This window comes from Balearica regulorum, chromosome 9 (assembly GCF_011004875.1).
Source record: "Balearica regulorum gibbericeps isolate bBalReg1 chromosome 9, bBalReg1.pri, whole genome shotgun sequence".
In the NCBI taxonomy this organism is placed as follows: domain Eukaryota; kingdom Metazoa; phylum Chordata; class Aves; order Gruiformes; family Gruidae; genus Balearica; species Balearica regulorum.
In genome coordinates this window covers 21,909,190-21,925,772 of record NC_046192.1, presented here as the reverse complement: position 1 = coordinate 21,925,772, position 16,583 = coordinate 21,909,190, and the positions used below count along the sequence as shown (strand labels likewise).

The window sequence follows — 16,583 nt, the reverse complement described above, 5'->3', positions numbered from 1 at the left end:
TAATAGTCTGCAGATTGACAAACAATAGACAGAAATTGTCCATCTCTGATGGACATTTTAGGAATCTTTTTTATTCCAGAAAGAGCCTCTCAAAGACTGAGCAAACTGGTTTTACCATCAATCTACTGAATTAACAACTTTGAGAGTTTTTCAACCCTGCCCAACTTTGATAAGATGAAACTTTATCAATTATCATGTTTTTGAAACAGTTTCACCTTTCCACTAAAAAATTTGTCTGATTCTTTCAAAGCGAACACTGATAACATTTCCACTGTGTATTAAAGCTGAACAACACACTTTTTTCCAGAATTAAATGTTACAGCCTTGGTCGATTTTTGCATTATGATTAAAGGCATACTGTAAGAAGTCTCAGGAGCTTCTAGCACAAAAATGAAAAGGAAAAAAAAAAAAGGAGGATGCGTGTGGATTTTTTTATATTGTGGTTCAGTAACAGCGCTCCTGATAGTAATGTCATAGAAATTTATTAGAACATGCGCTGCTGATTTCTGATAGCTTCTTCCCTTTGTGATTGTAGGCACACAGCATGTAAAGGATGCCTTCTGGTTGTAAAGATCTCCATGTCAACAGAAAATGCGGTATTTGTTTCACAGAGGTCTCAGAGAGAGGCTTTGTGTTCTGAATCTCTAGTTGGAAGTTTGGAAATGATTTAGTATAGGAGGTATACTGGAAGGCTTTTAGAATTTTGCAGGTTGTTCTAGAGCTGATTTCTGCCCCATGCTGTGAACCTCCTCTCCTTTTCCGTGGTGACCTTTTCATCTGCAAGACTATTCTTGCTTTCCATGGGAAGAGATGATGCCTTTATTAGGCCAGCTGAAATAGTTTAGAAAAACAGATAAACATTTTGTCCTGAAGTGCTTCAGAGCATTTCCATGTGCAGTTTTACTTTTTTTCCCCAGTTCTGTCAGTTGGTCTCCCAAAATATGTCATTAACTCATCTGAAACATTCCCATGCTTAAATGTTGGACAGTCAGGTGTATGGAAACTCAGTTTTTTCAGTTAAAGGGAGATTTTAAAATATGCGTGAATCTGCTGATATTGCTGAGATTTGTGCTGTGGCTGCTTAAGATCTTAAAGCTGTAAATGAAGTGTTCTGATGCTTTCTGATTTGTACCTTCCTCCACTTGATGTGTCTTTTTAGTACACTTTTATTCCAGACCTCGTCCAGCTGATCCTTCAACCTTCCATCACAGAAACACTCCTGCATTTATAAAATATAGTCACCTCAGCTGCATTGGACCCACTTTGAGGCAATGAGATGATCAGATTGTATTATTTAAAGAGGAAGGTGTATATTAAAATTTTCAGGCCTTTTGGTGTATGCAAGGAAGCATTTCTCATCAAGTTGTCAGTATATCATCAACCTGCATCTCATGTGGTGTGTTTCTTGTCAAAGTTCTCACAAAAGCTTGTTTGTCTAATAACTTGCCCCTTAAACAGTTTTAGTGCTAAGTAGCACAACTTTTGTAGAATTTGAACATTGGGCATCCCTAGCAAAATAAACAGCCTTATCAGTAGTAGCATCGTTCAGTGCCGGCAGATATTTGTGCATGATTTCAGGCTGTGTAAATGTCTCTTTTTCCCTGTAAGGCTGTGTTCAGTTCTTACTTGAATTTAAAAGTTATTCTTGAACAGTAATTCTATGTTTCACTGATTCCTTTAACTACATACTTTAACATACTCTTTGACAGTTTCTTTCTTGCAGAACTATTCCCCAAATAATACATACATGTCATTTTGTGGCACGTGTTCTTGAAGGTTTGGGGCTTGTTTTGTTTTGTTTTTCTTTAAGGTAAGTACAAAATAACGGCCGCTTGTCTGAATCAGTTGATTTAGGCTGTATTGTAGATATTTGCTTTTTTTTTTTGTTTGGTTTATGCAGAAGAGAAATCTAACTTTCATTTACTCAGTTGATATTCTTTTTCTTTCATTTAAGATGGAAGCTACAGACAAAAGCGACTGAACCTCACAACACTGTTAGTACAACCAATTTCTACAGCGCTTGCCAAAAAACTCATTTCCTTACCTGAGGACACTGTCCAAAAAGATAGGTGTATACCCCTCCAACTGCCAGCTACAGGTAATGCTTTTTAAATAATCCTTTCTTCTAATAATGAAATGTTCAAGGACTCAAAATCCATTTTCTGAACTGTATATAACTAAGAGGTTTAGCTGATTATGAGTATGTTTTGCTTAGCTACTTTTCTGGAAGAGACTATGAACAATCTAAAAATTATGCTCCCAAAATCTCATAGATGGAAGTTTTGGTTAAAAAAAAAAAAAGCTGTTAGTATAAGGCATTAAGCTCTAATTCTTAACATTGACTTAAAAACCTCTCTATCTAGATACCATCAATAGGGAGATTTTGTTAGTGCTGCAGTATGGTTTGTTAGGCCTTGTATTATTAAGAATGTGATTTTAACATTGAGGCACCAGTGGTGGTATTAAAGTTAATCTGTGTCTTTTTGCTGTCTCTGGCATAATACTATAATTCTAAGCAGTGATACGTCTTTCTGTGTTCCTTAATTTGTACCTACTATAGAATAAACAATGTATTGTTGTCTGAACCTTCAGGCACCTTTTCCTCCAAGTTTCACCAGAAAAATCATCATCATGCGAGGAACAGAATACCTTTGAGTAGAGCTAGATGTAATGAAAGAATGCATTCAGGTATCTCTTCAGAGATAATGCTGTTAGCAAAGTCATACAGATTATTGCTTGAACAAACTTATTGCTGATGTGGGGGGGGGGGGGAAAGTGAGAATACAGCCTTCCAGCGAAGATACTGCACAGTGTTTCAGTGAAGGAAGGAAAACCTTCCAGATAACGTTCTAGATGTGATACATGTTTAAAGAGTAATTCTGTCTGGATTTTTGTTGTGAACTAGTTTATCTTTCATCAGGAAAAAATGGTGTATTTTATTATAATGGCTGTTTAAATGAATTGATTTGAAGCAGTGGTCTTGGAAGGGGGCAGGCAAGTAAAGTTAGCCACTATATCCTATGCTAAATACAGTGATGATAACAGTAAAAGCAAATTTTAAGGGCAACCATTGTGTTATCACATATGTGCTGTATCACTTCTTTATTGCTTTTGGAAAGTTATTGTGGAATAGAAATACAATACAACAAGTCATAAAAAAGGTTGATTAATTTTATGACATGTGATAACATTTCTAGTTATACATACTAAAAAGACAGGCAGAAAGACCTCATGCTTCATAGCTTAAGTTGTTGTGGTTAGGCAGGACTATTGCTCTTCATGCATGGCTGACTAGATATTTTAAAGGTGAACTGATCTTCCCCACAACCAGTAGACAAAGACTGTATAAATAGGAAAAGGTCATTTTGGAAGGAACAAGTGCTTAACTATTCCAGGTAGGATGTGTGAAGCTTGCTTGTATTGTTGGAATTTTCAACAGCTGAAGTGCCTAAAGAAAGGTATGAATTTGGGCTTGCAAATTACACTCATTTTAGAAAGATAAAAGGCTGCACTGTGTCTGTTTCTCAAAAAGCTTTGTATGGAGGCTGCAGGACAGAATCACCTGAAGGGTTGCTTATTGTACTTTTATGTGACAGGTGTGGCATTTCTGTTTTATTTCCCTGAGAAGGCAGGAATTCTGTGTGGTGGAAAATTTCTGGAAAGAAACAATATTCCAAGCTAGCAGTCTAGTAACAGCCAATCCATGTCCAGCTTACTCTGGGTGAACACAACAGCTTGTGTCTGATTTCATGTACAGCTTCTGAAGGACAGTAATTCATGTGGGATTTTTAAAAAATTTCTTAATTTATTGAGCAAGTAGGGTCTATAATAAGAAGCCTTGCATAATTCTGTAATGCATTATGATATATTTTGCCTTGAAATAATGGTGAAACTATAGACGTGCTGAAGTGTTCAGTAGCAGACTGTTCTCATGATAAGAAATCTATTAGAACTATGGTGTGTAACATGGCAGTCCAGAGAAGTTCCCACTGACTGGAAAAGAGGAAACATAACCTCCATTTTTCAAAAGGAGAAAAAGAAAGACCCAGGAAACTACAAGCCAGTCAGTCTCACTTCTGTGTCCAGCAAGATCATGGAGCAGATCCTCCTGGAAACTATGCTCAGGCACATGGAAAACAAGGAGATGATTAGTGACAGCCAACATGGCTTCAGCAAGGGCAAATCGTGCCTGACAAATTTGGTGGCCTTCTATGATGGGGTTACAGCATTGGTGGATAAGGGAAAAGCAACTGACATCATCTACCTGGAGTTGTGTAAAGTATTTAACGCTGTCCTGTGTGACATCCTTGTCTCTAAGTTGGAGAGATGTGGATTTGACAGGTGGATAAGGAATTGGCTGGATGGTCGCAGCCAAGAGTTGCAGTCAACGTCTTGATGTCCAAGTGGAGACCAGTGACAAGTGGCATTCCTCAGGGGTCAGTATTGGGACTGGCGCTGTTTAACATCTTTGTCAGCGACATAGATGGTGGGATTGAGTGCACCCTCTGCAAGTTTGCTGACGACACCAAGCTGTGTGGTGTGGTCGACATGCTGGAGGGAAGGGATGCCGTCCAGAGGGACCTTGACAGGCTTGAGAGGTAGGCCCATGTGAACTTCATGAAGTTCAACAAGGCCAAGTGCAAGGTCCTGCACAGGGGTTTGGGCGATCCCAAGCACAACTACAGGCTGGGCAGAAAATGGATTGAGAGCAGCCCTGAAGAGAAGGACGTGAGGGTGTTGGTGGATGAGAAGCTTTACATGACCTGGCAATGTGCACTTGCAGCCCAGAAAACCAACTGTACCCTGGGCTGCATCAAAAGAAGTGTGACCAGTAGGTCGAGGGAGGTGATCCTGCCCCTCTACTCCGCTCTGGTGAGACCCCACCTGCAGTACTGCGTCCAGCTCTGGGGGCCCCAGTACAAGAAGGACATGGACCTGTTGGAGTAAGTCCAGAGGAGGGCCACGAAGCTGATCAGAGGGATGGAGTACCGTTCCTACGAAGACAGGCTGAGAGAGTTGGGGTTGTTCAGCCCAGAGAAGAGAAGGCTCTGGGGAGACGTTATAGCAGCCTTCCAGTACCTAAAGGGGCCTACAGGAAAGCTGGAGAGGGACGGTTTACAGGGGCATGTCGTGACAGGACAAGGGGTAATGGGTTTAAGCTGAAGGAGGGTCAATTTAGATTAGATGTTAGAAAGAAATTCTTTACTGTGAGAGTGGTGAGGCACTGGCACAGGTTGCCCAGAGAGGCTGTGGATGCCCCATCCCTGGAAGTGTTCAAGGCCAGGTTGGATGGGGCTTTGGGCAGCGTGGGCTGGTGGAGGGTGTCCCTGCCCATGGCAGGGGGGTTGAAACTAGGTGATCTTTAAGGTCCCTTCCAACTCAAACCATTCTATGATTCTGTTTAATAATAATAATAATAACAGCAAAAGAGAAAGTGCTGAACACAGCAATGTATATGAGAACAGTGAAGGGTGAATTTGCAGTCTTCCTGTTGATTTGAAGAAGTTTGAGAGATTTCACTTCTGACGTAGAACTCATCACTTATCTGTCAAAAGAGGTGAATGAGCAATTCAGATGATTGGTTGGCTTAAAATTTGTTAGAATAAAATGATCATCATTCTCTCATCAGTGTGTTTCAAAAAGCTGAACAGCAGATTCATCAGTAATGATTAAACATTTATATATAGTTTTCTCACATTGCCTCTTTTTTCCCTTAGCCTTGCAGTTTTCAAGAGACATAATGTGACAGAGGGAGTGGGAGGATATGGAGAGAAACATCTGAAATAAATCAGATGCGTAGAACCTACAAAGTGAATAGTGGGAATTGAAGTTAGTTATTAGTTTTGTGTTAGTTGAAGTTAGTAATTAGATTTGCTTTTTGTTTAGTGTGGTGCATTGTTGTTAATCCTCATTAATATGAAACTCTGTGCTCCCTTGAACTTTTCCCCAAAAATGGGCAATTAGAAGGAATTTAAGAGTGAAGTTTTATAAAGAAGTTGTGCACTTCTGAAGCTTTGTTTTTTAATGGAATATTACTAGGATATTCACTAGAACATTGTGAAGGTTGCTGTAAAACTAAAACACTCCTATAAACATAAATGAAAAAGGTACTGCTGTGTTGCAGTAAACTTTCTTTGTTGTTTGTTAAGTTACCTGCCAGTTGCTAGATTTCAGTCAGGTGCAAATCATCCCTTTTCAATCAATCTCTTGAGTATTTAAAGTAAATCTATCTAGTAGAATTTAATTTACAAAGTATTTTTCATCACTAATGACCATATACTTTGGTGTTAAATGGAAAGCCTGGAAGTCTGGTAGTTAAAAACACTAGAGATATATGTGTAATTTTTCTTCTTGGCTTTAAGTGTCAGTTTTCATACTCATATGATTCACATCTGAGAAGATAGAAGATGAGAAAGATCTAGGATTTCACTAGTGATCAATCTCCAGCTGTCTGTGGCAGAAGGCCAGACCTGAGGATTTCACAGATCAGCTTGCATGATTAAATAGCTTTCATTGTCATATGGTATATAAGGAAAAAAGTGCCGTATTTTTCAGAAGATGAATGGACCCCTGAGGAATTTGAGTTGCCAAACTTGTAAATAGGGAGGTCAAGGGGGATATTGTCTGAAAGGTTCTCAACTGAGATCCTCTCTAGAACTTAGGAAAAATAAGATAACATGTATATAGGGAAATGTGTTCACATGGCTAAGTAGCTTTTTAAAATTATGGGAAACGATAAGTAAAATAAAAATTGCTTTTAACAGTGAAGAGACAGTCACTAACGGAGATAGGGATTTGTGATGGGAGGTCTTCAAGTTATTCATGAATGGCTATTAATAAAGGTCCCTTTCCTCCTTCCTCTTCAGCTACAGGATATTGTGCATGCTAAAAATTACAGGAAGTGTAATGCAAACATTCATGCATTGATCTCACTTAAAGGCTTCTAAGTTTCTTTAGCCGACTGATATTTAAATCCAACCCTATTTCTTTCTTCGTCTGGATCAACCAAGGTCATTCAGGATGTATTATTTCAGATAATATCAGTAGAGTTAACATACACAGAAGATGATCCCATTTCTTATGAGCTCTTAATGCCGTTTGCTGTGAAGTACGTGTAGTTTTTTATATATTAACTTATCAATACTAAAACCAAGGCATGAATAGTTTAAGTAACTTGAATGATATCAAACACTGTGTGAATAATAGAGCCAGGTATACAAAGTCTCCCAGCATTCTGCTATAGCCAGTAAAATGACTCAGATCAAAATGCTTTTTAGGTAGAATAATTTTGATTATTTTTTTTGTAACCTTTTTTAGCCTACAAAATACAGTCATTGATGAATACTGAATCATCTTAATGACTGCAGTACAAAACTTCATTGTAAGCTGTAAACAAATCCACATCCTCTACCAAAAAAGGTGAGAGTGGAACAGGTAACTGGAAGTGACTGTTACCAAAAAAGATTTGTAGCATAACATAAAGAGGAATTTTTGTAAGACACAGAACATCTATTTTATACAGTTCCATATGTCAGATAGTCATTAGACTGAGTTTTATAGTCAACTCTGATCATGTGAAATTTGAATGATTAATTGTATGAAAGGAATAATTGAAAGAGTCCTTTACTTTCCATATTATATGATCATCCTCCAAGACAAATAAAGTTCTCTGCCAAGTGCTGCACTAGTGCAAATCAAGCCTGTCATCTTTTCAGTGGGTGGAAGGGCATGAAAAGATAAAGGATATATGTATATCCTCCTATTAGGCTACAGCCTTGTGATGTTGTTATATGTGTTTCTCCTTCGTAACTTGGTACCTGTCAGGGAAAAGAAAGAGTACTATATTTAATAAACTCTGGCTGTGCCATCATATACTATGATACCAATATGCAAACAATCCCATAATTTCTAGGTATTTGCACTACGCTAAACATAAATCCAAGAAAACAAATAGAGAAAGATGACAGCATGTTGTGTGGCACTGCATGTTACTGTATCTACCAAATTTGAATTCATTGTACATAACAGTAGAAATATAATGATATTCTGCAGATATTGCTTACCGGCATTTCAAAGAAGTAAATGTTAAATAGGGAAATCAGACATAATACAGACATACTGCATATGAAAACTTACATACATTTATACTCATACTGTTGGATTTTCTTTTTGTGATTGCTTTAAATTCTGTTCTCTTTTTAAATAGAAGTTCATTAAAAGAATTAACCATAAACAGCATGAAGCACTTTTTAAATATATCCTCTCTCTACTCCTATGTGAATCTTCAAGTGTTTTTCTACCAGAATTGTAACTGATTGGGATATATTTTCAGAATTCTGTTCTGTGCCATTATTTTTCTGTATGATGCTTTGGTTTTGATTGCTGTAAAGCACATAAAGAATCTCTCAAAGTAGTGTGAGATTATGAAATTCAACTATATAATATGAAGCATTCTCAAAATTCATAACTATATTTGATATTGTGTGACACATTTATTCTGTATCGCATTAGGCCATCCCAGTTTAGAGCCTCCTTAAAGGACTTTATTCTAGACATCACTTATTCTCAAAAGCTTTTAGTCTGAATAGATTTATTGTTGGATTCGTTATTATAGGTCAGAAAATATGATCAACTAGCAAAAAGTTTATTCATTAAGCTCTTCAGATTAAGATTGGGCTTGAGGACTCAGGGGCTATGAATGTCCATTTAAAAAGGAGAATATATTGTTAGTAGGCAATGTAGTTGATGAATCAAATAAAAATCTATTAAGGAAAAAAAATAAAGATACTAGATTTCAAAGAGACTGAATCTAGATGGTGTATTGCTTATGTAAAGAAAACAGTAAAGGCTTTTTCTTACAGGGACATCTGTCTAAGAGTTGTGACGTATTCCTGAACAAATAATTTTATAAGTCAACAATACTGTACATTGTCATAGATTCAGTAATAACTTTTGCATATGCAATTTGATAGTGTTGCACAATATTTATAACTATTTATAAGTTTATTTGCTTTTGTAAATATGTGGTTATGTTGCATATAGTATTTTTGGTACGTCAGTTATATTGTTACGTCAATGCTTATGATGATTACATGTCTTTGAAGTCCTATGTTTAAACTTAATTGAAAACTGATATGAAATATGGAGTAGATAAGGTTTAGCACTCAAATTGACATGATGAAATACTGGGAACTAACTAAAATATATTTTTCACAGTCCAATAAGATTTCAAAAGCCCATTAACTAGGCAGTCTAATACGGTAGTAGTAGTTTGGAGTTTTAGTTAGTTATTCTAGAAAATGTCTAATGAAAATGAAGCATTTGTTTCAAATGACAGTAAAATCTGCTGTTATACATGTTTTAATGTATACTTACCAGGGTATTCCAATGTATCCTTTAACATGGTATTCCAAATATTACCAAATACCAGTCCATATTAATCTGTACAGTATCACCAAGAGAATATAAGAAATCTGTGACATATTTGATTATTCATTATATGTAAATAGCTTATGGTGTTTCTGCATAGAGTGCAGTTCTTACATGTTCTGTAGTATTTGATATTACTTTAAAGCCTCAGGTCTTGGGGCAAATAACTTTATGAAAACTGTAGCTTTCATTATTAAAAAAATTATTAGCCGTCAGGGGTGTCTGAAAAGCTTGGTAACGTGTGCTCAAAAAGTTAGTAGTTGAGCCTGACGTAAGGTTTTTGAATGACTAGAACAAGAAATCTGTTGAATATTATTTTTTCTTGACTACCTCAACAGGCAGAAAGAGTTAGGATTATTCAGCCTGGAGAAGAGAAGGCTCCAGGGAGATCTAATTGCGGCCTTCCAGTACCTGAAGGGGCCTACAGGAAAGATGGTGAGGGACTGTTTCTCAGGGAGTGTAGTGACAGGACAAGGGGTAATGGGTTTAAGCTGAAGGAGGGTCGATTTAGGTTAGATGTTAGAAAGAAATTCTTTACTGTGAGAGTGGTGAGGCACTGACAGAGGCTGCCCAGGGAGGCTGTGGATGCCCCATCCCTGGCAGTGTTCAAGGCCAGGTTGGATGAGGCTTTGGGCAACGTGGTCTAGTGGAGGGTGTCCCTGCCCATGGCAGGGGGTTGGAACTAGATGAGCTTTAAGGTCCCTTCCAACCCAAACCATTCTATGATTCTATGAATTAGCGCCCCCTGAGTAACATGGCCATGGATGTTTGATGATGTTTGAAAGCTTTACTCTAACTGTGCTTTCAAACTGATGTATTTTTATTCAGGTGTTGGTTATCAGCAGGAATTACATTCATGTTAAAAACTGGGTTACTTGAAGTTATTCAATGTACCTTGTTTCTGCAGCCTTCTGAAATAACTTCCAGTTTTATGATCCAAGAACTATGTTATCGAAATGTCTGAATTGATTAGTACTTGATGTTTCTATACTGTAGTTAAATGTGCAGGTAGGGAAATTTTTATATATGAGTAGCAAAAATCTTGTCAAATGAGTTCAATTTTCAAACCTGAGTCCCTAATGATGCTTTTTAAAATCCAGTACTTGAAGGAATGCCTAGAAAAGTGTCTGATTATAGGTGTTTAGAATGATCAGTATTCAGGAATTTAACAAACATGTTTGAAAATGCAGTTCAAATTTATACTCCTCTATGTTGGTATGAGCTTGGGTTAAGGTTAAAAGCAAAAAAAAAAAAAAAAGGCAATAAAGCATAACTCATTTTACAGGCTACAAGTAGTACTTTTTTGCTCATTTGAAGTTCTAAAATTGTTGATCAAATGAGTGGAAATAATCATTTCTAAAAATAAGTATGTAATTGTGAGAAGCGAAGGTAGTCATTTGGTATGAGACAATTTACAGAATTCACGTCAATAAATAAATAAAAAATATTGACAATAAATACATCTCTGTTCTTCTATTTCAGAAGTGAGTCTTGGCTTGCATAAACTCAAAGTGTATCCCAAATAGTCTTAAGCTAAATTGTCCTCATAGTTTTCCAGAGAATACAGAAAAAAGAGAAAAAGTTGTCAAGATCTTTAAAATATAGCATTAGGAGGAGAGGTTTGCTGTCAGGACTGTTTAAAGGGGATTAAATTTCACTTCTGCTGTATATTCCAAAGAGTACTTTCAGCCTTTTCATCTGGTGTACTAAGCTTTTAAGCCCAAGTCACTTTAAGCTCACTACTGTGTTACATGACTATTAGCTTGAATATCTGATTCCAGAGTATGTGTATTGCCAGAAGGTAATTTTTTATTTCTTTATTGTCAGTTGAAGACTGGATAGCTGATGTTGATTAAGAAAAATGGTTAAGTCAGTTGTCTTCAAAAGGATTTATCTTTTTGTCTGAAATGGGCCTAAAGAAACATATCTAAAGTGTTGTAGGACTAGAAAAGGAAGGGAAATCAGTTTTGGCTTGAAAAATCTTTTTTAAGCAGCATAAATTGGCTCTAAAATGTTTGAAGGTGAGAAACCACAGCAAGAATTAACTTGCATAGTACAGATTTAATTTAAACTGCTTAATCAGCATGGATGCCATGAGCTGTTTTCACAATGTTTTAAAAGAGAAAAAAAAAGAAAAGAAAAGAAAAAAAAGAACATAGATGACAGAACAAAGGGGTGGGAACCCTTTGAATTAACATTTTTTTAAATAAAATAATTTTTTAAAAATTCTAGAACAATTTCTGTAGATTTATAGGACAAACAATTCATCATCACATGTTGTTAATAAATCTTACAGTAACTTACATCAGAAGGGCAAAGTTAATTACAACTCTAACCCCAACATATGCATGACAGATCAAAATATTAAGTTGCTGTGACTGATGATTGCAAAATAGTGTAATGTGGTTTATTTTTAATTAACTGTGCTTGACTTGCACTTTCTTTACTGTTGCATTCTAGCAAAAACAGAGTCGTCACATAGAGAACACATCTATTGCTAACAGAAGATGTTTTATCTGAGTAAAAAGTAGAATAAATATTGCTAGTACATTTTTTTAAAACAAAGATCCTAGCAGTTCGTTTGCTGTTTTCAAATATCGATGAAGACTAGTGAATGAAAATATATTGGATTTTGTTTCAAGAGAATTTTAAAGTAAATTTACCAGATGGAGTATCAGCAAATGAACCTTGAAGAACAGTATTTTAGAGATGTATTGTTTTTATTTTAACATGTTGCAGTAAACTCCCCGCTTGCGTATTCCACGTATCTTAGGAGACAAACCGTTAGAAATACATCTGTGGGAGGATAATAGCCTGGGAGATAGAGAGCAAAATGATCCGTGGAATCTTTTAATTTTGGTCTGTGACAGTTGGGATATGGACATGGCAGGAATTCTGGCTCAAAGCTGCCTTTAAACACAGGTCTGCTGTGGGGGTTGTGCAGTACTCCGGATGTATGAGAACCTGCCTGAAGGTCTAGGATGACACGGTGGTATTGCCAGACAATTGCTAGCATTTAAGTTAGAGCCGTTTCAGACATTTTCACTTTTCTCAGAGAGAAGTTATGACCTTTCAGATGAGATGAATGTTAATACAGTCCATTATAATGCAAACGAAACATTTTAAAGGTACCAGCAGCTCCCTCTAGTTAGTTGTTTTGTTTCCCTTGCCACAAACTGCAGGAGTTAGTCTGGTTACTATGTCCCTCCTGCAGGACAGAGGGAACGACAGTAATTCTCAGCAAAGGACAGTTAATTTTTTTAAAGCTATTTAAACTCAGACATTTACTTTTCTCTGGCTTTATCCTGTGCTACAGTCTCAACTGGCATAGCAATACTGGCAAGTCCCTTATATATTGGCAGGTTTTGAAATTTTTCTGCCTTTGTATTTACACCATTTCCTCAGTTGATACCAGCTAAGCCAACAAAAGCTGTCTTCTGTTGGCATCAGTTCACAAGTATATCACCAAAGGCTATGCTGGCAAAGTGATTAGTAATGCAGAGGTCTAACTTTTCCCATCTGATTTAGCGTAGGGGGGTTTCTCCAGAACAATAGTGTAATATAAACCAGGTATAATTTTGAGAATGTTATTGAAAGATTGACCTGGGTGAGGGATTAGGTGAGAAAAACCTATGAAGATTAAGACAAATTTCCTTATCAAAGAATTACGCAAATCGTACTCCTTTTAATTTATTTTTTTTCTTTTGTATTCTGGCAGCTTTTATTGGGTGAATTGAACGATCTCTTAACTCAAGGAGTAGAGATGTCTCTTGAGATTCCAGCTTTGAACCCCACTGCTAAAATGAGACTAAGAAAATAATGTAGTATTTCATGTTTTAATCTCTGGTTCCTCTTCAGTATCTTTTTTTTCTTTGTTTTTACATCTTTGGGTTTTTGGAGGTTTTGTGTGTGGAGAATTTATATCTGCAGCCTATAGATGTCTTGGCTGGATAAATAAGTTTAGCTTTTTTTTTTTCTTTTTATCTTTTAACAGGCAAAAAAATAATCAGTCTGAATATTCAATCAGTCACAACTTACAAGCCAATTTCTAATGTTATTGGATATTTAAAAGGAACTGTATTCCCTGGTAAGTAGTCCTTTATCATTTGTATTGATTATTTGTTTCATGATGGCTGGGAGTCATAGCTGGGATCAGGATTCTATTTTGCCAGATAATGCACTAATGCAGAAGGAAGGAGAGAGCCCTTGTTGTATTAATTTTGTGGTTTGATTTATCACAAAACAGGACATAAAGGTTAAACAGAGAATGAACTCAAAGGGATGTTATATTTACAATATGCATATTTTTACACAGCCAGAAGGAATTACATGTAGATCATAGAGAGTATTGGTATTTTATACCAAGTAACTATGTTGATGGATTTAATTTTAGGGTGTACTGTCTTGCATGATTTAATATGCAAGCTGTCTATACAACTTTAGAAAAGGTGTTTTTTCTAATGTTAGCAGAATTTTGAGATAAATAAAACTCTGTGCTTCAAGTCCAGAACATCCCTACGTAATTCAAGTGTATCACTGAAACCAAGGTGTAGGGCAGCGTGATCTCTGGGTTAGTTAAGAATCTAATATCAAATGTGATCATAGTGTACAAAAATCTGTGATTAAGTTCTTAATCACACTTGCTGCAGCCTTATTTTATGTTACAATCATGCCTTAGGCTAGTTTTATACAAGTCTATGAATAATAATTACTGTTCTGTGTGTCTTAGAATTAAACAATAAGATTCTAAGTGCAACTGTGACATAAATCACAAACCCCCTCCCTCTTTTGATGCTGTATGTAGATAATACCATAATCAGGACATCATAGGAACGAAGATCATTTCGAGCTTATTCTGTCTGCAAATGAATTTGCTTAAAAGTTGAATGTTTCTGCAACATGAATGAACACTATTGCTGGTTACTTACATAGTGCAAAGTGTTGTAGACCTAGTCCAATTCCTAATGCACAGATGACATCATCATTAAAAACATTTGCCTTGATTACTACTGTTTTATTAGTTTCAGAAGAAAGGTTGCAAATTTATCTACAGTCCCTTAGGAGATGGACCAGTCATTTCATATTTTAAGTGATGGAATGAAGGAGGTGGAGAAGATTTAAGTTTATTCCCGTTAGTGAAATAATGACTCGGTTTTGTGTGTGCTGAATGCCGTACTTTTCACCAAAACAATTTTTTTTTTAAACAACATAGAAAACAATTAACACAGTGAATTTAGTTTCAATAAAGGATTTAATTTCCTTTAAGAATTTGAAGTTACTAGTCTACTATTGCTAATGTTTTGCAAATAGCTGTCATGGAATTTGAAAGGTAGAACTGCCATGTTTAGACATACTGTCTACTGAACTGTGAAACAGAAGCAAGACAAATAATAAAAAGCATGCATCAGTTTCTGTCTAATAAATTCTTGATCTTCTCTATACCTGAATTTTTCATCTTTTTATCGCATTCTTAATAAGATGCAACTTTTTAAAGGTGTGTCAATATATGTTTAAGAATTTACAGATATATATTCAAGTGAAGTCAATAGCACTACTCAGATGCCAAGAGTTTGTCCTGTAAATGTCTTGCTGAGCAATGGCCATAACAACTGGCTTCTAATGTAGGCACAAGTTAAGCATGTAGTGCACCATGGATAACAGTTTGTACCGATCAATGTTAAACCCTCATTTGTTTCTCTCCTATTCCTGGTTGATACTATAGCCACGCCCTCTTAATTGATTTGAATACTTGATTTTTTCATGGAATCAATTCTTTGTCATTTTGATGGGGTTTTGCTAGTTTCATACACCTGAAACATTCACCTTTATGTTCCCAGAAACGCAGAAAGAAAGCAAAATTTATCTTTAGTGCTTAATGAAAGACTGCAGAGCACCACCAGGGTGGATTTTTTTTTTTTTTTCTTTCTCCTTAAAGGCCTCCTAACACACACAGAAAAACACATCTGTGTAATGATGGTCTTATTGGATCTCAGGAGTAACAATGAGCATCTGAAATCTAACCAAGATATTAAAAAGTTTAGGAGCAGAGGAAATATGGTAGTTGGTAGCCTTTTAAAACCTGAAAAACATAACACTGATTTTGTAGCTCTATTGGACTTGGTAGAAAATGGGATATATAACAAAAGACAACAAAAGTTGTCTTTTGTGACAGTATGAAGTCACTCTTTTTTAATGATAAATCCATGTTGGCAAGCTCATCACTACCCTGAACACTATCCTATCTTATCACTTTCAAAAGTATCTGATGGATATTTTTTTTCTCTATCTCTATTCTTTTCTTTCTCTTTTTTTTCTTACCATGTGATCTCTTTCTGTACATGCTTCAGCAAATGACTATGAGAAAGGACAGCTGCTGCCTCTGTAAGCATGACCATCCTTTGTCCTATGCTTTTCCTGTAGTCATTTGCTTCAGGGTGTTGCCTCTATTCAAGAGGGAGAGATGTGCAAAGATGAAGAATTTCAAAGGAGGCACCAGCTGTTATGTTTTACCCCTGTTCATTCAGCTGGCATCTCCTACAGTAAGTTGCTGCTTGTAGCTTTCTTCTCCATCAAAATGTCCTGTACTATTTACATAAGGTCTTTTTCCACTCCCCTTCACATAAGACTGAACAGAGATTATAATATGGGGTAAGCTTTGATCCTGTCTGATCACCCTGTCTTAGCGCCACTTCTGCTGATGACCTAGAAGCCTGTAAGGCCATTCATTTCTGTTCTCAATTCCTAACATTTGAGTGAGTTGAAGATCCTATGATTTTTCACTGTCAGTGCAACCTATAATTAAGTGCCTCATGATGCAACACAAAAATTGCACAATTAGATGATTTAGATTACATTTTGTTACATTAAATTATTATATACACTTAGATTTACAATTTTCATATCTGCTTTTAGAAAGAAATTTTCATTTACAGAACTATATACCCCTGTCATGGTATATTGATTGAAAATGTTGTGTTATAGGTACATAATAGATCCTTTATTTATAAAGCATTTTTGATTCCTTATAAAACAACTTTGCTGTGTATTTTGTTGAAAAAAAAGCTGGTAAAAGTCCAATTTGATAGAGAATAGTTTTATAAACAAAGTATGTTGGTGTGCAGTTAAATTTGTTTCTAGGCAGCAGTCACTGCAAA

At 36.1% G+C, this 16,583-nt stretch overlaps 1 protein-coding gene across 8 annotated transcripts in view; it reads left to right on the top strand.

The window, feature by feature from the left end:
* NAALADL2 (N-acetylated alpha-linked acidic dipeptidase like 2) overlaps positions 1–16,583 on the top strand; it is a 488,624-nt gene that overhangs the window by 353,869 nt on the left and 118,172 nt on the right. For all 8 annotated transcript variants that reach the window (XM_075761534.1, XM_075761530.1, XM_075761531.1 and 5 more), the window contains 2 exons: positions 1,955–2,098; positions 13,424–13,516. In XM_075761534.1, the coding sequence (XP_075617649.1) occupies positions 1,955–2,098; positions 13,424–13,516 (237 nt within the window). The remainder of the gene's footprint in view (positions 1–1,954; positions 2,099–13,423; positions 13,517–16,583) is intronic.